Source organism: Bidens hawaiensis, unplaced genomic scaffold (genome assembly GCF_021521415.1).
Source record: "Bidens hawaiensis isolate Kalapana, Puna unplaced genomic scaffold, B.hawaiensis_p1.1 tig00016943_1, whole genome shotgun sequence".
Classification (NCBI taxonomy): Eukaryota; Viridiplantae; Streptophyta; class Magnoliopsida; order Asterales; family Asteraceae; genus Bidens; species Bidens hawaiensis.
In genome coordinates this window covers 137,500-161,896 of record NW_027492567.1, presented here as the reverse complement: position 1 = coordinate 161,896, position 24,397 = coordinate 137,500, and the positions used below count along the sequence as shown (strand labels likewise).

At 33.5% G+C, this 24,397-nt stretch overlaps 3 protein-coding genes across 4 annotated transcripts; all 3 read left to right on the top strand.

The window, feature by feature from the left end:
* The first annotated feature begins 5,981 nt into the window (after positions 1–5,981).
* Positions 5,982–7,928, top strand: LOC143552527 (stress enhanced protein 2, chloroplastic-like). The gene is made up of 2 exons (XM_077042725.1): positions 5,982–6,353; positions 7,619–7,928. The coding sequence occupies exons 1-2, from the start codon at positions 6,012–6,014 to the stop codon at positions 7,886–7,888; spliced, it is 612 nt and encodes a 203-aa protein (XP_076898840.1). The 5' UTR covers positions 5,982–6,011; the 3' UTR covers positions 7,889–7,928.
* Positions 7,929–10,535: 2,607 nt separating this feature from the next.
* On the top strand, positions 10,536–18,353 carry LOC143552526 (developmentally-regulated G-protein 3). Its single transcript, XM_077042724.1, has 10 exons — positions 10,536–10,712; positions 13,494–13,547; positions 13,647–13,820; positions 15,911–15,982; positions 16,583–16,642; positions 16,871–16,980; positions 17,307–17,606; positions 17,676–17,867; positions 17,953–18,004; positions 18,112–18,353. Exons 1-10 carry the CDS (start codon positions 10,671–10,673, stop codon positions 18,160–18,162), a joined length of 1,107 nt encoding a protein of 368 aa, XP_076898839.1. The 5' UTR covers positions 10,536–10,670; the 3' UTR covers positions 18,163–18,353.
* Positions 18,354–19,870: 1,517 nt separating this feature from the next.
* LOC143552525 (uncharacterized) lies at positions 19,871–21,491 on the top strand. Of its 2 annotated transcripts, none has more exons than XM_077042722.1 (4): positions 19,871–19,990; positions 20,107–20,174; positions 20,967–21,218; positions 21,310–21,491. In XM_077042722.1, exons 2-4 carry the CDS (start codon positions 20,154–20,156, stop codon positions 21,355–21,357), a joined length of 321 nt encoding a protein of 106 aa, XP_076898837.1. In that variant the 5' UTR covers positions 19,871–19,990; positions 20,107–20,153; the 3' UTR covers positions 21,358–21,491. The 2 variants fall into 2 exon arrangements, with proteins under 2 accessions (XP_076898837.1, XP_076898838.1); XM_077042723.1 differs by having other exon boundaries at positions 19,879–19,994.
* The last annotated feature ends 2,906 nt before the right edge of the window (positions 21,492–24,397 follow it).

Here is a 24,397-nt window from a genome sequence, read left to right as displayed (position 1 = left end):
CTGACGCGAATTCGTCCAGAATCGATAGTCTAAATAAACTTAAAAATAATAATACTCAAGTCTTACATACAATATGTTAACAATAATGTATTAAAACAAAAGTTTGGTTTTGGTTTGACTCTTGACTCGGGACAAAATCGAGAATGGTGGCCACATACCCAATACAATTGAACTATTAAAAATGATTTGGAAACTAAAAGTAAGGACTAAACAATATTAATGAGCATTAACAAAATTAAAACATAAATAAAAGTGTTTATCAATGACTATAATAGTCCTTCATGAAGCCTTGCCTAGCATACACGTAAACCGACATGCCCGGAAAAGGGAAAGCCAAGGAAACAAGTGGAGTATGTTTTAAACAAGTTATAATATCAAGCTTTAAGTAACAAAAATTAGTTATAAACAAGGTTAGCATTAGCTTGACCTTGAGTAGTCAAACTAACAAGAAGTTGAAGATGAACACTTGAATCTTAGAGAGAGTTTGGAGAAGAAAGAGCAATTAAAATGAATGTGTTTGCCTTGTTTAAATAAGGAAAGAGTAAAGGGTTAGTCATAAGGTTGCTTTTAAGGTTTACATGCATTTGGTTATGTTTAAAAGGACAAACAATGCACAAAACAACAAAAAAAACGTTGTTGCTGTTGCAAAGCTCCTTAGCGCGATGCTAAGGGCTCCGCCCTTGCCACTTAACGCGGCGCTAAGTGTCGCGGGGGAAAATCTGATTTTTTTCAAATTGGCAGTTTTACTCCCTGAAGCTTGTTTTGAGAGTTTTAGGGGCATTTTAAGGGTTGTAAAAGATATTTGTTGAGATCCGACAACCATAAAACAAATTTTTAACATAAAATTCATCATTTTTATATTATTGAAAGGTTCGTGATACAAAACAGGTCGGTTTTCATAATAAACACAAATACAAGTTGACCTGAAAATGACAAATGTCACACAGTGTATGAAATGGATATGAGGTTGGAGAAGAAGAGGTATGTGTATATATATTGTTTTAATTATTTTTTTAAAATATGATCGTTCCAATCCCAACGGTATCTTTTGAATATAATAATAATATATGCCGGCTAGAATTAGCCCCCCCCCCTATCGCCCCATAAATCGGGCAGGGGGGCGGTGTTTGCGCTCAACATCGCCCATTGTCGTCCCTTTTCTTCGCCCATTACGTTCAGCCTAATGAACAGAACTTCAATATCCCATTTTAAGTTTGGGATTGTTTATTTTCATCAAGTTATAACTTATAAACTTTTTGAAAAGTAATAAGATGTTTGAGATTGCTTATATTGTGAGAGGAAAAGTTTCATAAATTACACTTTTATAACTTATTAACGTAATAAAATGATCTAAAATAAAGAATCTCAAACACCCCTAAATATCTCACAAGAAAATCAAAACATTTGCTGTCTGAACCTTGTCATAACCAACTATCTGAACTAAAAACTATTGCCACATACGAGGTAAGATTCACACACTTTTTTATTTCACTACATTTGAGCCGAGATGAGCTTTCTTCTCCATCCAAATAATACAATTATTACTCCAATCATAGCGCTCCATGACAAGCACCTCTTTATGTTTCTCCATAGCAATTAGTGAAAGAAAAAACTATTTTAAAGTATGTTCACCTACACAACGATCAATACAAAAAATAGTTTCGTATTAATTGTATATTTAGCTAGCCTAAAAAAGTAAAAATTAAACGACATATTTCATTCTTCAAATCTTCTTAATGACAAATTCAATTGCATATTTATATGTATTTACTAAAATTTAGAACTTTTATCAAATTTGATTTATTATACACCTATTTTTTTCTAAAACTTTAAACATTGCGTATTTACCTGTATTAAGCTTTTCACGTATTTTTACTCGTTTCTTGCTTTTTTTCAAAAGTATGTTTTGTTTGCATTTTGCTAATTAGGTTTTTCTCTTCGTTTTGACGTTTTTACTAAAATACTTTTTTCTAGGCTTTTCATTTTTTTTTTTTTGTATGACACGAGCTTTAGTAACAACAATCATAAGATTCACCCCTAGGAATCATATTGTCACTTTTATTCTTTATGATTGTTGCTACTCTAAAAACTTGTGATAGACAAAAGTAAATATGAAAAACGCAAATATATATTTATCTTAGTAAAAGCGTCAAAATTTTGACAAAAAAAAACTAATTAGCAAAGAGCAAAAGAACATGTATCTTAGAAAAACACAAGAAACAAGTAAAAACACACCAACAACGTTACTAGTTAAAATGGGTAGATATGAAAATTTTAAAGTCTTAGAAAAAAGTAATTGTATAGTAAGTATATGAACCAATTTTTTTTTATAGAAATGGGTAAGTTTGTAAAACTTTTAATAATGGATGGGGAAATATTAGGGGTGAGCAAAAAACGGTTCGTCAGAATCGCGGAACCGGAACCGAACCGGTGCCTCAGAACCGCTAACCTTTTTACATTACGGTTCTCGGTTCTCAGAATTTGCATTAAACGGTTCGCGGTTCGGTTACGGGTAAAACCGGCGGTTCTTGACTTGGAACCGAAGAACCGAAATATTAAAAACGTTTTATTTAAATTTACCAATACCCACTTTTTATAGAGTAACTTATTAACCGCATCCATTCAATCATTATCTAATTCAAATCTTCTTTATTTTCGTTCAAGACCAAGCAACCATGATCAATTTTGAGTTAAGCTGTCAAAGTAATTTAATATAAAATTATATGATCTTCCTTTAATCTATCGTTGCTAATGATTTATTTAACTTAAACAATTAGGTTATAATCAAAAGTATAACGGATGTTCACGTTGTAATCTAAATTAATTTTATCGTGAAAGAACACATACAATTATATAAACTTGTTTTGTAATTCGCAAAGTTTGCACGACATATTTGATAAATATACAACAGAAACGGTTCTGGCCAGAACCGATTAGCGAGAACCGACTTTACCGGTTCTGGAACCGAACCAGTTTACTATAACCGGTTCCGGTTCCGGTTCTAACTTTTAGTCATCTTCGGTTCCGGTTCCGGTTCGATTCTCGCGATTCTGAACCGTTGCACAACCCTAGGAAATATACAAGTAACCTTTTTTTACTAGGTAAGTGTGAATTAACAAAGTTTAGAGGAAAAAATATGTCTTTGAATTTTTAGATTGGATAAATATGCAATTAAGGAGGGCCTGAAAGGGAAAATATGCAACTGTTGCTTAGAAAACAATAACTCCATCATATACATACGGGTTGTGCAATCAAGTACATATTGTTTAATCAAGAATGTATATATAGATCTGTATAAGATGTCATCGGAGTTGTTATACACGCTTGTATAACTTGATTGCAATTAAATGGCGTGAGCAATGTGTGCCGTGACATAATCTATACCACATAAATGATGTAAAAGTTTATATTATATGACCCACATTTATGTGGTATCTAATCATATGTATCATATAACTTCATATGTATTCTATTATGTGTTATGGTGTTACCCTCAATTTAAAATGCCAAAATTGTTCACCAAAATCAACATGCTTCCTTACTTTAGCCCATAGACTTCTTTGTGCGAGAGAGAGGGACACAGAGGTGGTAGAGAAGGTATTTGCGGACAGGATTGAACGAAGAACGTAAGAGGAATGAGAGAGATAGAGCCGGATCTGTGAAGGAAGGCATGGGAGAAGTCGGTCGGGCCGACATGGAGAGTAGTCATTGGCGAGTGGCACCGCTCCCAGCTACCCTAATTTGAATATGGTTTAGAATTATTAAGAATTGTATTTAATTTATTTCGGGGCAATTTAAAGAAAATCTATTTGACATTACCAAACACATCAAATAATCGGTTGGAGATGGTCTCAGCTTATTAAAAGTTTGTCTATAATAATTTTAGTAGGGACAATTTTAAGAAAATCTTAAAAATTAAAATCTATTTGACATACCAAAACACATCATGAAAAGAGTGGCTGCCAAACGAAAACAACGTCACCGAGAATAAAATGTTCCACGTTATCATCTTTCGACCCACACATCTCAACTTCTTTCCCATCAAAGACGTGGACTCTAGCTTAACCTATGAGCTCATCTTTTAAAACACACTTTAAGCCCTCCATCTTACCAGTAGTGCTCGAATAACCCTTCAATTTTTAAGTAAAATGAAAGTATCAAACATGTATGATGTATGTACATCTTTGATTCTTTTCCTTTATAACTGTACAATACGGTTTGTTTAATTATAGATATCATTTCATTTATCAATATAATAACGATTCCATATATTTTTTGTTTTTATTTTTGATAGATTCTTAAAATAAAGTTAGATGTGACAATTCTTGATACGAAGTGAAAGACTAAACGTATCCGACATATAAAATAAAATTGTTATGAGGAAATAATAATTATTTCTCTATTGAGAAATCAATATATGTTAGTTGAACTGTATATATTAAGTTAAAAGTAGGGTTGACATATTGTGTATGTTGTATACCCGTACACGATAATATACGAACATGAAACATGTATACTTTTACATGACACGAAAACTTATCGTGTACCTGTATCACAAACCCGAACACAAACCTATTAATACCAGATATACACGATAAGACACGAACCTATCGGAGAATCTGAGAAGGGGTCAACCATTGGATGGCCGGTGGCGCCGCTACAACTGCGAGGAGGCCGAACTGTCGTACAATTGGAGACTTGGAGTTGTGGAGAGGTAGACCGGAGAATCAAAGGGGCTGTGACTACGGGAAATATGGTGGGAAATAGGGCTGTCACTTTTACCCGAAATCCGAAACTCAACCCGAAAAAACTCGTACCCGAACCCGAACTAACCCGACTCAAAGAACCCGAACCCGAGTAAAGACTAACCCGAACCCGAACCGAAGTAATTCGGGTTGGTTCTCGGGTTTGATTTGTAAGATTTGGGTCAACCCGAATAAACTGTTTAGTTTTAAAATTAAATATATTTTTATGTGTACTAGGCTAAGTCTTCACTAAAGTTATCAGAATATGGCTTTAATCGGTTGTTGTCATTCTAAATATTATGGATTGATTGCTTATTATTTATTTATGTTTTCCGTTTATTACTAATAACAACCTTAATCGAACAACCAAACACGCCCGATTGAATACGATTATGGTTCGAGTTAGTTTTACTCTTATTTTGAATTGTTTTATCAAGTTAGGTTAGTTTATTATTTGATTATTTGTGTTATAAGTAAAGAAGAATATGTTGATTTAATTTTAGCATTGTAGTTTTTAAAAAAATTTGGTTTTGTGTTTTTTTTTCTAAGATACTTGAAACCCGATTAACCCAACCCGAAAAAACCCGAATCGAATTATCCGAACCCGAAAAACCCGTGAGAGATTTGGGTTGGGTTTCGGGTTAAGATTTAAAACCTTGAAACCCGAAAAACGAACCCGAAGAACACCCCTAGTGGGAAACCACCGGACTACTGGGGATCCGGAGAGAGAGAATCAAGAAGGGGTTGTGCGTCGTCTGCTTGATGTTGAATTGGGATGATGTGCGCCGTGATAAATTGTTTGGTATAAAAATTAGGGTTAACTATTTAGGGTATATAATATTTATTATAGTATTTATATTTATATTTATTAAAAAATCTAATCAGGTACTAACGGGTACTTAACAGTTAAACACGCGTTCTGCCTGTTTAGACACAAAAATTAACAGGTCGATTCATGTCTACCTACTTCGTACACGAAACCTGTTAAGACCATACTCCATACCTATTAAAATCGTATAGATTCGTATCATGTATTCGTGTATCGTGTCTAAATTGTGCACTATTTAAAAAGTGTCATTGCTTTATTGAATATTTCGAAGCCACTGGTGTGAAAAATGCGTAGCCATCATGTCTATCTACTTTTGAAACAAAAGACTCAAAACTTTAAATATCCATAAAAAGAAGGGTCAAAACTGAAAATATAAACATATTATTAGATTACTAGTACTAGTAGCAGTATCTTTGTCCTCACATTTTCTACGTTCAATGGCTTTGGCTGCTCGGCCAATTGTTAGCCAACTCAAATCCGACATACCAGTGATTCAAAAAGATGATACTTCGGCTAGACAGATCCCTTCGATCCCGGTTCAGAAGGCGAGGCTCACAAGCACGGCTGCCATAACTGCTGAGAGTGGGAAGATCATGTTGCAACCAAGGGTGTGCACACTTAGATCATATGGCTCAGATCGTTTTGGAGTGATGAAGATGCGGGACATAGATGGTGATGATAATAACGACATGTCGCGATTCTTTGATATGCTTTCGGAGTACATAGAGAGTTCAAAAAAGAGCCAAGACTTTGAAATCATTTCGGGTCGTCTAGCTATGGTATTATTCATTTACACCGTTAATAAATTAGTTTTTGTGAGATGTTTATTGGTGTATTACTTTGTGATTTATCATGGGTTGTGAATTAGTTGCGTTGACTTGGTATTTATTAAAGCTCGAACTTGACTTACGAGTAGTGTTTGAGCTAGAGCTAGTAAATAATTTTTTTAGTTTAAGCTTGGCTTGTGAGTAAATTTAATTTTAAACTCGAGCTTCAACTTAGTTATTATATAAATATATTATAGATATACTTGCAATTAATTTGTATATATTTATAACAGTTTTATATATAAATACAACATGGTATATAATATTTAATTATTTTTATCAAAGTCTTATACTTAATGTTTACTATAAAATTATATACTTATTGTAATAAATTTTTATATAAATAATTATAAGCTCGTTTAATCTTGTAGACGACTTAGTTTTGTTATTCAAAAAAGGACTAGTAACGCAACTTGTTGCCTGATTGCATTTTGTATTGATGTAAACACTAGTTTTGAATAAAATATAAAATTTCATTAAGCAAAAACCTGTAAAACATTAATCCTAATATGTAATATGTTTTGTGTGGTTTAATATCAACGTTTTCTTTTTCTTGTATTTAAAGAAAATTTAATTATGATATTTTTTTTAAACGGCTAACTCACAAACACATTTATTATACTTTTATAAATGTATGTTTATCCATCAAGAAACTAGAATTATCAGCCATTTGGAAAGTAACACCACTATATAAACAAATCGGTAACTTTAGGCTACAAACCTTATGGTGTTTAATGATCACATATATGAATAGAACATACAATAAATGACCTCCTAGTAGTAGCATATCCATGATGCAACTGAAAACTAACTTCTCTAAGTGCATAAAGGGGTAATTAGAAAAAGTATATATATATATATATATATATATATATATATATATATATATATAGAAAAGGGTTCAAATAAAATAAGTTGTTTCCTAGTAATGGTAAGAACCAATAGAATTTTGACATTTGGCATTAAAACATATGGTGAAAGAATAATTCTAGGAAACTATGACGGTTTTTGGTAATTTTAAATCTCAACCATTGATTGATATGATCAAATGGCTATGATTTATTCTTAGTCTTCTTAGGAAACAACTTATTTTTAGGATAACCCTCTCCTATATATATATATATATATATAATTGATAAGAACATATATTCATTACATATAGTGCAATGAGCCCAATTAAGATTTATAGCATTCCTAACTATGATTTATTGCCATAGATTGTATTTGCAGGGACAGTGACAATGGAAATTGTGACCGGTAACTCACTATTTCGAAAGACGGATTTACAAGGTATTGAAGAGGGTGCAGGGGCATGTTTGGCTGCCATAGGTTTTGCTGCAGCTTTTGCATGGTTCTCAAGTGCTCGTACTAGAGTTGGGGGAGTCTTTTCGGTTCGTTGCAATACCTTTATTGATTCTCTTATTGACCAAGTCGTTGATGGGATGTTTTATGAAACCGATATCAACGATTGGATTGATGATATCTGAAATGTCAAAAACCGTCACACGTAAAATAATGAGGACGGGCAATGGGTATCATCACCAAAGTGGGTGATTACGAGTATATGACAAAATGTATAGGTCATGAATACGGTTTATTGGTTAGAACGATAGACCGGTATACTTAGATGAGAAATTACAAGGTGGTGTATAAGAAAATGGCATAGTTTTTAGCCTTTACTATACTAGTACTTTTGTGTACTGCATGTAAGAAATTATAATTCCTATCCGGTCTCTTTTAAAGTTGGTATGCGACTATGCGTATCATGTAATTGTCTTTAAAAGCTTGTATGCATGTAAGATTAATTATTTGTCTACATAGTTTTGTATTGATTATACCTTTGTAATTTGCTTACAGTTTTGTTTATGGGAAATATCATTGCAAATCATTATTTATTTGGTTCAGACCCGTCTATACTTCCAACCTATTTTAGTGGATTGTTACAACCATGTGATGATGCTATAGTTGTTTCATATGTTGACGGAAGTGCATGACATTCATAATACGTTTTTTTTTTCTAATTCGTTTCTTTATACCCTCGATTTTATGGAGACGGGCATTTTCTTACACCTTAATATAATACAGCTGGACCTCATGCCTTTGTTTTTAGTTAATTTAGTAAGGTGATTTTCTCAATACTCCAAATATTATCGCCATCGCTCTCACTTTCTAATTACTGTTTGTTATTAAGATATTTTTAGACATAAAAAAGATGACCCTTCAAAGTCGTTTTCTCAATGAAATGACACTTATAGATGTCCATATAAAACAAAATTTGACGTTTTTTCTTTTCATTAATGTTTATTTTGATGAAATAAAAAATAATGGAAGGGTTTATGTACAAAACAATCTTAACATAAGAACATAGAAAATAATATCAATCCATAAAAATGAGAACGTATGAAACAATATCAACTACAATATCAATTTATGTAAGCAATGTTTTATCATAACAAAGGAAAAAAAACCTAATAATAATAACAAAAGAATCAGAATCAACAACAAAATAATAGCAGCAACTAACAAAAGAAAAAAAAACTAATAATAACAATAAAATATAAATCAACAAATACTTATAACTCCTCAATTAGCAAATACAAACAAAAAGTAACAGCAAACATTTATAAAAATAAACCTAATAATACCGGAAAATTGGTTCTCATTGTTTACATGCTAATATATATATATATATATATTTGATCCCGAAACACAAAACAATTCCATAGAGATTTCTCATTGATTCAGACATGAAAAAATTATAGCAGCTTGTAAATGTTAGTTTGTGAGTTCTAACTAAGGACGTGTGCGGTGCGGTACGAGTTAAAACGAAAACCAAATTTGTGGTTTTTTGATTTTTTTCAAGGTTTTTTTGGGTTTTCGGTTTATGATTTTTGTGTTCAATTTTGTTTTAGATTTGTTTTTCCTCTTTTTTTAACAACCAACAAAATATATCATAATAAGCTAACAACATGCTAGGAGTAAATATACATCAACACCACCAACACAAGCAAGACCTCAACTATTGGATGAAACAAACAAAAAAACAATTATACATTAAAGCGACACTAATTTTTCCAAGTGGGGTCTCTCATCTCCCCCTATTTTTAATCTAAAGAAATCCCATAATCTTTATTTCCTCGACTAGACCAGAAATGGTTATTGGAACCCCCTCGTGAACAAGAGCATTCTTTTTTTCCCACAAGCATCAAGTTTTAATAAGACAAATAGCTTGAAATACTTTGGCCTTGCCTCTTGACAACGACAAAAATCCATGAACCCCAAACAAGTCTCGAAAACTAAACAATAAAAAAGGGGACACCTTACACCACTGAGAAATCACACTCCACAAAGATTGTGCTAGGCCATATGAGATAAAAATATGCTCCACTGATTCCTTATCGCCACAAAACGGACATATTTTTTAATTGACGGGAATGTTTCTTTTTTCCAAGGCATCAAAAGTTGGTAATCGAGCTAGAGCCATTCGCCACACCACAAATCCAACCTTTTCGGGAATCAAGTGGTTCCACTCAAGCACAATAGTAGGGGCAGTGTAAGTATTAGCAAAAACCAAATCCTTAATATTTAGAACTGAGAAACCATACTCGGGCAAAAAAAGTTGACCCAAGATATAGATATTGCGCGCAATGTTTTTTTAAAAATTAATAGAATATTGAATGTTTGGGCTTCAAATATTAAGCATTAATAAAATGTACTTACATTAAAGTTTTAAAAATAAAAAGTCATAAATTTAATAACATTTAGTCATCAGTATGTTTGGTTTAACGGTTAAAGTTCGGTTATTATGGTTTTCTCGCCTTTTGTTTGTTATTTCAGTTATCCACAATGCACAAAACAAAACCAAAACCAAAACTAAAACCAATATTTCAGTTTCTACTAAAGTCCAAAATCGAACCATTTGTTTTTAATTCGTTGGATGCTTCAATTTCAGTTTGCTATTTCTTTTTCTTTTGTGCATACCCATAGTTCAGTGAAAGGTAAAGGTGTAATTTTGTTTAGCTCCCACATTAAAAAAAAATATAAAATAATAATAATAATAATAATTCATTTTGATGTAGTTACATCGATTTTCCCCTAAACCAAATAGGGTTTTTGTGGGCATCTGACTGCATCTTATTTATTTCTCTAGAACCCTCTTCTTCATATTCATATCAGTTTGTTTAACTATACAAACAAAACACTTGAAATCAATCAATCAATCAATCAATCAATAACAGCTGCTGCTATCTCTATCTCTGTGCTTGAACAATGGCGACGGTTATGCAGAAAATCAAAGACATCGAAGATGAGGTACCCTACTTATTTGAAATAAAAGTTAATTCGATGTGGTCTGAGATTACGGCTATGGTTAGCTAGCTTAGATACATCACTTATGCTAAAAACCTACAAAATTTATATTCTTCTATATATACTCTGTTGTTTTGCTTGTTGAACCTCATTTTGGATGATTTGTTTTGAGAATAGGGAGTCTGTGTGTGTAAATATTCTATTAGACTTTTTATAAGCGAGTTTACACTTGAGGGATAAAAGGTTTAATCTCAAGGACATAATAATAAGGGTATAAAGGGAAGAGTTATGCTTTGATTTTTGATGGTGCATCAGCTAATTTTAGTAGTTACTAAATTAATATGATTTTGAACATTTGTGGGAAATTATTATTATATTACTGTATAGAATTTATATGATATCTGTTACAAATTAAATAAAAACGGGCTGTTTTTTTTTAAGAAAATCAAAATCATTTTTGCATTTGAAGTGTGCACATGTTCTGTAAGAACTACTGCCATAGGTATGAAGCTGTTAGCTAGTGTAGTTGCAGAATCTGCAGATTTTCTCTTGTGCATGTGTTAGGACCGTTTTCAGGAAGTTTTGACTATCTGTGGTGTCAGAGCATCCGTTGTTCTCAGCTATATCGATATCATACTAATTGGGTTTATAATTTTTCTTTAATTTAGCATTTGTATGTCTTTCATTGGTGATAGAAATCGACATATTATAGTCTGCAGACAAACCCATGCTTGTTAGCTGATTCTTTTAGCTTGGGCCGTACAATAGATTTCAAGTTGCTTGTTCCCTAGTTCGGGAACTTGATTTACTGTTTCTTGGTGAAACATTGAGGTTGGAAAATTGAAATTTCATCTTCATGGAAATCGGTTGAATTGAAAAGACACAAAAGGTAGATGTGTTAAAGGAAGATACTAATCAGGCATCTATGTAAAAGTGGATCACATTCAAAGATGTCACTGAAGGGGCAGTTAGAGACAGTTTTCTCTTACTACCTTAAAAGTTTATTTCATCTTTAGATTTGTCATCCATCTTGGTGGCTTGCGTGTTTAGCTTCAACCTTAGGTGGCAATGTGTATATGCTCGTGGTACTCAAGATCAACTGAACTGATTAAGGCTGACCAAAGTAGGTTAATCTTTCGCTAAGCGTACTCACTTTGTAGTTGATCCAGGTTGGCCATTGGAAAAATAAACATTAGAGGTTAGTCAGGTGCGTATGTTCGGTTTTATGGGCTTATGGTGTTAATAAAGAGCTTTTGTGTTGAGGTAATTCATCATTAGAAGTAGTGCAAGGTCCCATGTAGGGCATGGACAACATATTGCAGTGAATCAAAAGATTGTATATTAAGGAAGAACATGGCTTGTTTTAGTTTTTGCAGTATCTAAATATATATGAAGTGACCCATGGAGTGATTGGACATGTAATAGTGGTTTTGAGTTTTAAGGTTTTATTTATCTCGGTTTGGAGTTTATACAAATATTAAATGAGCGTTTGATTTCATAAACATATAATAGAAGTTTTTACTAGTAGTCTAGTACCACAAAATACGTTTACATTAAGTTCTTATTCCAACAAATATTAATATAAAGTTTCTGCCTTTCTGGGCTAAGGCGTGTGACATTAATGGCGTTTATGCTTAAAAATGGTCAAAGTTAAGCGAAATTAATGTTTAAAATGGGCCAAGTAAATGATTGCTAGAATGTACATGGTGACTAGAACTGAATAATTTCTTGAATTACTATGCTAAACTTCATCTGTAAGTTAGTTAATTACTTAGATGGTTAGCCACTTAGCCTCTCAGTGCTATGCATTGGTGGTGGAACTATAAATGATTTAAAGCCCTGCTTGCGGTGCGCACATATGATGTATATATGTGTGAACCCTCGGGTAGGCAAAAGTGAAATTGCACTAATTTTGACGTTATTTTACTAATCTCGTGAAAATAACGTTAAAAGTGACGGACGGTTAATCAGGCATCATGTAGTGGCGTTGATAGCCGAAAGACAAGGGTACATGCACCGATCAGCCGGTGTCCCGATGATTGAGTGCTATGTGCCTTATGTCCAAGGCTTGATGCAAAACTACTATCGAGCCGGGGGTCTCACCGGAAGCAGCCTCTCTATCCTTATGGGGTAGAGGTAAGGCTGTCTACATCTTACCCTCCTCAGACCCTACCATAGCTTTGCTATTGGTGGGATATACTGAGTACGATGATGATGATGATGATGATGATATTTTGTTCATGGTGTTATTTTGTAAAATATGGTCTGACTATTAAAAGCTATATAATTCTTAATTCTGCAAGTGATTTAAAAATGAATCTACCATTTGGTGTTACATGGAGCATTTGCTTAGGAGATAATTTACTGCTAACATTAACTAAAAACTTACTTACCTTGTTTGCTTCTAATGTTCTTTTTGTAAAAGAAAATTTACTGCTTTCATATAGTATGCGGTGATTACTTTTTCTAGTAATTCGAGGAGATCAGCATTCTGCTTGATTAAATCATAGGCAAAAAGCCATGGAGTATCATCTTTTTAGTAGTGAATTTTGGCCTGGTTGATTTGATTCTAAAGTATCAACTTAATACATCCGAGTCTAACTGTTTTGAAAACAAGTAGAGTGAGTATATGGTATTTATGAAATATCCACTGACTTCATTGTAGAAGCTATGTAGTTAATCGGATTTTAGCATCTTATTGCATTTGTTTGGAAGCTACTGTTTATTATTTATGGTATTCAAACTTCTGAACGTGGATGAATATCATCTTTTCTGTCCCTGTAGATGGCTAAGACCCAAAAGAATAAAGCAACTGCACATCATTTGGGATTACTGAAGGTACATATATAATTCACTTACTTCAAGTAGACTGCTTTTGGGTACAATTTTAGTTCATATTAAGCAGAACTGAATGGATCGGTGGATTTGTGATTTCAGGCTAAGCTTGCAAAATTGAGAAGAGAGCTTCTCACACCTACAACAAAGGGAGGTGGTGGTGCTGGTGAAGGTTTTGATGTTACCAAAAGTGGTGATGCTAGGGTCGGTCTTGTCGGGTTCCCTTCTGTTGGGAAATCAACACTTTTAAATAAGTTGACTGGCACTTTTTCAGAGGTACGTATTTAATTGTTGGATGTTAAATATTGATATACTTATCTTATTGTTGGCCCACCCAAAGTATCAAGAACATCATTCTAAAACTTGAGGTACAAAACATGTTAGTTAGTTTTAACAAAATTGCAAATCTACAAATTAATAAGTTTTTAGCTTTATGATATAATTGATTTAGTTGAGAATACGGTTATTATTCTACTTACATTTGGAATTTGAAAGTTTATAATTGATTTGGGGGCTGTTTGGCAAGTGCTGAGTCATTAAGTGCTGAACCAATAAGAGGTCTGAATGATTAAGAGGGTCTGAGTCAGTAAATGCTGAGCCAGTAAGTGTTGTTTGGCTAGACATCTGAATGAATGTACAGAATGACTATTTTACCCCTCTTAACTATTTTATGCTGAATGAAATATATTTGTTTAGTCAGAGCTCTTAACAACATATTTTAGAAAATTTTGGCATGACTCGTTTGTATAAAGGGTAATCCATACAAAGAACAAAACCTGTTTAATAATCGATAGTTCAAAAATACAGATAATTCGATAACACATGAGGCCCATCACTAATTACTTAAAGCAACTACGAAATATGCGTCATAACATGTTATATCTTAAACATGACCAAATAGACATAATGCCATTTATAAAAAAAAATATCACAATTCGCAACACCTGTTCACATTGGATTTTGACACTCTTACGACCCAAATTACTTTAACATGATCAAAGGTAAAATATAGTAGACTCGGAAAACTTTTCAACCATATAGAATACACATTTATCCGAGCTAGAGTTGATTTTATTGGGCTAAAAAAAACTCAAAATAAGCCGAGCTATATTGAGCTCGAGCCGAACCTCAAACAAAGCTTATTTAGTTATCGCGCCCAACCTCGAGCCTTGTATGGGAAGCACGTTTCCTTTTCAAATTCATTTATTTGGGTCGCAAACATTATCTTAAAACATTTGTAAGCACCTTAATCATACCAAAGACTCCATAATACAGATAAAAACATTGAAGAATGATGAGTACAGGTAGCATCAAAATGAACATGGCAATTTTCAAGATGATGTTGACAAAAATTGATGAAATCAAATCTTTTTAAAATCACAAGCTGCTGTTGTTATAAATTTGATATGTTTAAGCAAATGATAGCATGATGAGTACACTGTTAGTTTGTTACTTTGTTTCAATAGTTTGATTATTTTTTAAATACACTTTGTGTAACTTAAACCATTTGGCTCGTTCCCACTTCCCATGGTGTTTCCATTTGCGCCCATTTTGAATGTTTACCCACTTGACCCTTTGCCGTTCTATTTTTTTCATATGGCTACGGTATGTTTCTATTTGACCAAAATACACTACCTAATGTAAACCATATCAACAACAATCATGCCCGAAATTGAAAATAATTGGAGGACAGAAACTGAACCCTAAAGACAGACAGTTATTATACCTGGAATCTGGTGATCGATCAACAATTTGCCATAGCTATCTTCAAGCCAACATAAATAACCTGTAAATTACCCAAATTAAATATAACTTTTTGAGACAAATGCCGAACCTTAAGGACTTGCTAATTTCAATATATATACCTCAAGGTTAAATTTCGTATGCCTGTTTATCACTTCTAAGCAGTTCAGAAATTTCATCGAGCACTTGGTGAGCACACTCATATTTATAGGATCTTGATGAAGAGCCTAACATCCATTATCCCTTACATCAATAGAAATGGATTGTTGTAGAAGAAAAGGTTAAATTTCACATCCATTGTTACTTATATCCATGATTAATTTCTGTCTTACGATGGTGAAGATCGATGGTGGTGTTGAAGAATGGTGGTGAAGAAAAGGGAGGAGGGTATATTTGTCTCTGAATCATTCAGCGAAAATTTGATGCTGAATGGTTAAGAGGTGTTTTGAATCATTCAGGCATATGATTTTGGGAACCAAACACCCTATCATCTGACCGAATCAGACTTGTTCTCTGAATCATCCCATTCAGATGCTTAACAAACACCCCCTTAGTTGAGAATACGGTTATTATTCTACTTACATTTGGCATTCGAAAGTCTCACTGTTTTATGTTGTTTTCAGGTTGCTTCATATGAGTTTACTACTCTCACATGCATTCCTGGTGTAATTACATATCGAGGAGCTAAGATTCAGGTACTACTGTTTCTGTTTTACTTTTTTTTTGTCTCCGTTCCGTAAATCCTTTTAGAAAGGAGATATTATGTGTATTAACATAAACCTTAAACATCCTTGGATGTTTTGTAGTGTCTTTCACTAGCCGTTGTTCTTTTACTAAAATCCAGATTAGACTATGGATATTTTGCAAGTTTTTTTACCAATGCAGCCTTAAATGGGCATAAATGTTAGCATTCACATCCCTTTCTCTATCTCTATCTATATAATTTATCAAAAAAAACACATTTTTCTCTAGATTTTATATATTTTTGAAAAACCTTTCATATCCCATTCTTTATCTCTATCTTTATCACACTCACAATCACTTATTTTCTTAGTTTCGTCTTTTTTATACACTCACAAAAATATTATTGAGGGTGAATAGTAGCCTCTAAATATATAGGATTGAAGTACAATCTCTAAAACTCATCTATAAAATAGAGAATGGGATGGAGATGTGAATTTGAGCATCTCTTTTAGTTTTTCTCTAAAATATAAAGAAATAACGTTTAGTGTTATATGGTTTATTTCAGGCTTATATTTTTCTTTAGAATTTATTGTTTTCTCTTTTGTTGGCAGTTATTGGATCTTCCTGGTATTATTGAAGGTGCTAAGGATGGAAAGGGTAGAGGAAGGCAGGTAATCAGTGCATAGTTTCCTTTGCAATTTTCTGCTTTGATCTGATTCTTGAAGCTTTATAAATGAAAATCAATATGCATAAATAAAATAAACCTAATTGATAGGATGATTAATATTATCTTTTTAGTGTTGGTCTATCGTTATACATATGCTGGTAGTAGTTGGGATTTCTTTTTTGATTAATATAATCAGTTTATAAACTGAATACTAATTGTTCTTGCTGTGTAGGTTATCAGCACAGCCAGGACATGCAACTGCATTTTGATCGTGCTGGATGCCATAAAACCAATAACTCACAAACGTCTGATTGAAAAAGAGCTTGAAGGATTTGGCATCAGGTAAGTTTATAACTTACTACTGTATTCTTTATAACATTTGGTTTTATGGCCCCAGAGGCTGTAAATTTTTTGAGTAGGGTTCAGCGTGTCGTACACGGAACCTCTTCAACTCCTAGGTCCCAAAGCTTCGTTTTTAGAAGGATTGGCTTTGCTATTCAAAAGGGGGTGCGGCGCAGCTTGTTGCCCGTTTGCCTGCCATTTAATTGTAATCGTTTTCTAGAAATTTGAAGAAATATTGTTATAATACAAATTAATTTAATTCTTTCTAAAGCTATTATTCCTTACATATCATAATTGTTCCATTTTTTGTTTTTGTACGGTTGCAGGTTAAATAAGGAGCCCCCAAATCTGACATTCAGGAAAAAGGAAAAGGGTGGGATTAACTTCACATCAACAGTTGCTAACACACATCTGGACCTTGAAACCGTGAAGGCAATATGCAGCGAATACAAGATACATAATGCTGATGTCACCCTTAGGTTTGATGCAACTGCTGATGATCTCATCGATGTTATTGAAGGGAGTCGGATATATACTCCTTGCATCTATGTTGTCAACAAAATTGATCAGATCACACTTGAAGAGCTTGAAATTTTGGATAAACTTCCTCACTACTGCCCTGTTAGGTACTTATTCAAAATATACTTGTTATTGTTTATTTCCATTTTTTTATTAATTAATATGATTTGTTACAGTGCTCACTTGGAATGGAATCTTGATGGTCTGCTAGAGATGGTATGGGAATATTTAAGTTTAACTCGTATTTACACAAAACCGAAAGGGATGAATCCAGATTATGAAGACCCTGTAATTCTTTCATCAAAAAAGAAAACTGTTGAGGATTTCTGCTTTAGAATCCACAAGGACATGCTTAAGCAATTTAAGTAGTAAGTGATATATCCGAATCCGTAAACAAGAAGTTAAATAGCCATTAGTAGTAAAGTTTGTCACTGATTTCATACTTTTATGCAGTGCACTGGTCTGGGGTTCTAGCGCAAAACACAAGCCACAAAGAGTTGGCAAGGTAAACATGATTGCGAAAAATCTTTTTTTTACATGTCGTTTATAAAATAAGCTGTACTCCGGTCACACCTTGATAATAACGATTCTTAATATTTTCATGAATGGCAGGAACATGAGCTTGAAGATGAAGATGTTGTGCAGATTATAAAGAAAGTTTAAAAATAAAACCAAGTCTTCTACTCCATTTTTGAGTGTTTTTTAGCTTAGTTTTTGTACTGGATGGTGATGTGTGTCTAAAACATTAGGACAAAGAAATCATAAATTAGACAGATTTATGTATGTTTCAATATTTTGATTTGCGACTTGGTTATTTGTGTTTGTATGTTGTGAACTACATACATTTTGCCTCATTTACGTTACCGTGAACTTAATACAATCGTGAATGCTCGGTTGAAGCAAGTCAACCATCATTTTAAAAAGTAGATTTTTAAAAGTTAACACCAACCAGGCCCGAGCATACGAATGGTTTTGGTTAACTTTGGTCTGGTTTGTCCTTTTGTTTGGGTCTGCCTGTTTATAAGATAAGAGATGGATTCTGGGCTTGAATTATTTGATTGATGTTTGGTTTCAACTGTATGTATGTTTGTGGGGTGGGGGTAATTTGGTCCACACAATATTAACGTCCATCGTTTTGTTATTATTTTACATATAAATCCTGTCAATATCAAGGGAAACTTTTTGTGGTCAAGATAGTTGAGCCAGCTTTCTGTCTCAAGTTCCAATTCTCTTAAAATATATAAATACTTTCCCTTACTAAAATGTAATCCTACAGTAATTTAGGACTCTAGTAAGCCAGACCACACACATTTGTAAGCTATTTTTCTTAATGATGCTAGCAGTTGTATTTTTCCACACCACTCGGTGAACAATCACTGGTTTATCCTGGATTGTTAGGTCAAAATGTGATAAAAAATAAAATGAGGAAGTAGGGGTTGTCCATGGAGTTTTGATTCGGTGGGAACACTCCCCTAAATTTTGGGGTAAAATAGGAGAAGGTGGGAAAGACCAGTTAAGATGATTATGCTATGGACATGCGACATTTAAAAGGTTAAGATAGATATACATAAAAGCTAAAGTAAAACCTAGCTCAAAAAACAAGAACTCTTCTACACATAAGATATATAAATTCAACTTCGAGTCAAGTCGAGACCAAACGAGAACGCGAAAAAGCACGATTGATATATAGAACTCATTTCTCCTTTTATATTTCATAGAAACATCCAAACGATTTACAATGAAGTGGCAGGTAAGCGGGCAACAAGCTGCGCTGCAACCCCCCTTTTGGATAGCAAACCCAATCCGACTAAAAACAAAGTTTTGATTCTTATGGGCTGATACGTTACTATACACGACTTTCTGAACCCTATTCAAAAGGTCCACGGCATCCGGAGCTAAGAAACCAAAAGTGTCAAAGGCGAAGGGGATAAACACGTGTTGATTCTCCAAACAAGCTCTCTCGTGTTTAGCAACCTTGCCCGATGCCGCCTTCAATGCTGCCTGGCCTGCTACAAATCCAGTGTCCCTAATCCCAACAAGAGGGGACACTCCTGTGAGGTCGACACAAGCGTGTTTTCCCCCTACCCACCCAAAAACAAGTATATAGAAGTAATTTATTCCTAACTTTTAACGAACAAAGCCTTAAATGTTGGATCATTTCCGTCTAATATTCTTAAGTATTACTTAAAATAAATAAATAAATGTTTATCTTATTGGGTAAGGCTGCTTTATAAACATGAATCCTACCACCAATGGGCCCGCGGGAAAACAGTGAGCGTCGAAAGCGTGTGTGGCAAATTCGTAAATAACAACCCAAGCATGCCCAATTAAAAACCCATTGGAATACCAAAAAAAGCAAAGTATTTATTATTATTATTATTATTATTATTTATATAGATGATGACGAAGGAAGATAATTCTCTTCTGCTTTTGATTGTCATAGTGCAGACCAACCACACGAAAGTCTCTCTTTCGCGGTGCTTCTGTCGCTGTATGTATGCTTCTCTCTCTCTCACACACATACACTCAAAACACACACTTATATATCTTTTTTTTAAGCTGTATAATTCACAATTCTGTTTGTTATTTTGGTTATATAATCTGCAGTTTTATTCGAGAATTGAAGATCGTTACGCTCTGTGTGAAATTGAAGCATGGACAACTCCAAGGAAGAGGTATATATTATAATCTCTGTGCTTTTTTTATTTCGGAATTTGTTAATTAACGTTTGTTTCAATTAATACGTTTTTTGATCTCCTTTAGAAACGATTACTCATGATATTTGTATAGCTAGGGTTTATTATTAGTTATAGTGCACATATCAAATTCTACTACGCATAGTTTTATTGTGCTCTGCAAATCTGTTTAGATGAGATATTTTTGAAGTGATAAGAGTTTGAATTTGATTAAGTTAGCTTTGTTCTAGTACGGTAAGCACGGCTGGTTACGGTGCCTGCAAATCGGTTAATCTGAGATAAATGAGAGTTTGAATTTGTTAAGGTTAATTATGAATTTTGATAGAGTATCTGAAATGTGAAAATAGTGTTTTTTCGTTTCGTTTTCACGGTTTTGGGGAAGGAGAAGGGGCTATCAGGTGTTTGTGGCTGTCATGACTCATGATGGTTTCATTTGATAAATTGCGTTTAGAATTCACTTTCTTCTTTTTTAAATAGATTGAATTGACATTTGGTTTTGGTTTGAAATATTCAAAGTTTGAATCTCCAGCTGTACATACATATGATTGAATAAATTATAGTTGTACCATATAGATACATAACTTGCTATATCTGCATAACCTTTAATTGTTATCATGAAAATGGGACCCCGAAAAAGAAATAAAATAACACTAGAAAATGACCATTTGACCAAAAAAAAACTTGATTGTTTTTATCAGTTCATACAAGTTTTGATCTACATGGATGAATCTTGAAGCAATCTGTATATAATTTTAAATGTTGTGTGTGTAGAAAAATGCACCTTGGTTATCGGTACCGCAATTTGGGGACTGGGACCAAAAGGGACCATTACCAGACTATTCTTTGGATTTCTCAAAGATTAGAGAAAAGAGGAAACAAAACAAAAGAGAGCTTTCAAGAACTAGCATTGGCAATGAAGAAGAGTTTATTTCTAACAATAAATCCAAAGTTGATGCACCGCAGCCGCCACCACCACCACCACAGCCAATTGCTTCCAGTAAAGATTACAATCAACCTCCAAATGTAAGTACCAGCGTCATATATAATATATTCACTACACCAGTTATCAATAAAATTTGTATTTATTTGGTTTTATTGTTGATTTTGGGTGCAGAACAGGAGAGGCTTATTAAGTTGCTTCAGCTGCTGTGTGAAAGCATGATGGTTGAAAGAGCTAAGTTTTTTAACTGGTTCTTTTTGTTGGTTTACAGTTTTTTTATGGTGCGGATGCGTTGTTTGCATTGCATTGGTATGTTAATACAGTTATTTGTAACGATGAACGTACGCTTTGTGTGACTTGTTATTCCCCACTTTTGCGTTATGTAATGTAGATAGAATTAAACGGATGTTATGCTCTAATTAACTCCTGGTGTGATCAATAGTTATAGGCATTGCCTTTGTAGAAGCCAAATTTAACCTGTCGTCTCACTTGATCTTGAATTTCTCAAGTTGCCAAGTCTTTACAGGACTCCTACAAAACCAACATCGTTAGCCTCGTCATGTGACCAACATTTGGCGTGAGAGTAGGAATCATTGTGTTTGGAAAGGAATTGAATGTAGTAAATGTGGTTGTAAACGAGGAGAATTTGGTAGGTTGTCGAGTATTGAATGTGCCATTAAGGTTATCCAAGGGGGTTTTATACCGAATAAGGCTGACCTAAGAGGCGTTACCCATCATCGCACGTAGGGAACCATGATTGCGTCTCAAGGATCATTCCCTTGGCGGATTCCTTTGCCCAGGGGTCCTCCTATGATTCCTTTGTGAATAATGGTTTTCCTCTTTCGTGATGGCGTTGATGGAAACTTCGCCGTCTCCTTTTAGAGCCAGGTCTTCCTATTACGGAAAGGTTGGTTAGAGCATTAAATGCTCTTCATTTTTTTCTACTTAGTTCGGATGCAAGCCTTAGTTGCCTTCTTTGGATTATATAGTGACCGTATTTACTCCTGAGGGACCCACCAGGTCCGGACCTGTGAAGTCATCTTAGGACTTTGGGCCTCCAAACGGGTCCCTTGGCAGGCTTAAAAAAACTTGGTTAGGACGCGAGTGAATAATCTTTTGATATAGATGTTGGCTATTTGTAAAAAAGAATTTGGTAACCATTAGAACCGTCACCAAAAGCTAATAACCTCAATGATCACATGAAGATGTAGAAAATGACCATTGTTGTTTAGGGTTTTGGGGCAAGGTTAAGGTTGGACTGATAATGTAACATATGCATGACTATGAAAATTTATTTGTGTTTAACTCACTTCAATTAAAAAAAATACGCACAAAGTAAACAACTTCTCAATCAGTATTCAAGTGAGAATGCACCAACCCATGACGTGTTCATCTGAATTCTTGACAGCCTATAGCAATGCTTCAAAATGATTTCGAAGGGAAAACTACGTAAAAGATCTAATATATACATGCATAACGAGGTGGATGATGATCAACGCTTCATTCTGCATGCTAAACATTGGGAGATATAAATATATGAAAAAAAGTTTTGGAAATCTTTCTTGTGGCCATATCCGATATAAATTATGCTTAATGAGATGTGATTTTACGATATGTATCTAGTTTTGTATAGTTGTTCAAGAAAAAATCTAGTTTTGTATAAGGCTATCCTCGGTAATGCATACTTCGGATACATGAATAAATGTAAAAAACTTATAGCCATGAGATACTTATTGAATTACTATTTGTATCTAGTTGCGTGGCAAACACTATATTCTTAACATGTGATACGTGACCTGGCAAGAAGTATTAATTTTTCACTCGCTTATCATTGGAATACATCTCTCCGTTGGTAGAATTAACTGAAAAAGGTTTACGCTTAAGCCGCTAAGCGACCTGTTTTTGTCGCATATTTGTGTTAATAGACATGATAACTAATGGATATAAAATATATTTTTTATGAGATACTCAAACATAAGTTGCGTATCTTAGAAATCTGCATTTGCTTGTATAAAAGCATCCCCAATATTGGCATAGAATCCATTTAAACATGTATGAAGAGAGATTGTTTGTAAGGTTTGTCAGGGAGGCCACTTAATTAATTTTGTAAAAGGAATAACTGAAGTAAAAAATTCATAGGTTTTTCTGATCATAAAATCAATGTATAGATCTATGTGAGTGATTATATTTCCCAGTTATGAAATATCACAATGTTAAAAGACGGGTTACACTTCAGTTTGGGTTGATGAGGATCTGATCAAGTTGATATGACCACCAAAACTAGTTTAATAAATCAAAAGAGGTTTGTAAATTGGAACTGTTCATACAATTAATCAAGTATGTTGTAATCATTTGTAAAAGATAACATCCAAATTACAACATATAGAAATATAAAATGGGAGAATCTTCAATAAGAAAGATTCCGGTAAAGTATTAATGTCTACAAATCTCAACATACACACATTTGTATAAAACTCACCATTTGACATCACCATCGTAAAAAATAATAAGAATGCTGAAAATGTTTGAATATACATACTTCCAAAAGAAATGGTCCATGGAGATGTTTTCTAAGGTACTAGTTCTCAGTTTGGTTGAGAAATGAGAAAAATGCTTGCACTTTTCAAGTTGTCTTCTCATGCTATTTAACTAATCTTCTCCCGTATGAGTTTAACTCTTACACAATTTAAACCTCCAAAATTTTTTGAAGTCATATCTTAGTAACTATTACACTCTTGAATCATGGTATATATAGCTATCGTCTAATATTAAGCAAGATGGATAAGCAAAGATAAAAATAATGTTTGTACGCATGTTCTTTTTAACACTATGAGATTTAGATTGTAGATTTGAGCCACATAAGAGAGGAGTGTTTATTGAAAATTTTATTAACGCATTTGTGAGTAATGATCCTTATCAAATTTAGAACGTCAGTGTAGGTGCGCACTATTTTGATTAGTAAGAAGTGAATATGTGATCAATATTTTATTAGTGAAAAGCCATTTACTAATTGTATGTAGGTTTTAGTGGCCATGAAAATTTACTATTTGTTCATAGACTTCCTACACTAGGAAAGTAAAGTTACATGAACATTTTGAAAAGCCATAGATTATGACATAGATTCCTACACTAGGAAAGTTATATGAATATTCTTAAAAGCTATAAAAAGTTGTATGAATATTTTTAAAAGCTATAGGTTATATAACATGGTAATTTTGAAAAGTATGATTAAACAAATAAATAATAATGTTTTCAAAAGAAT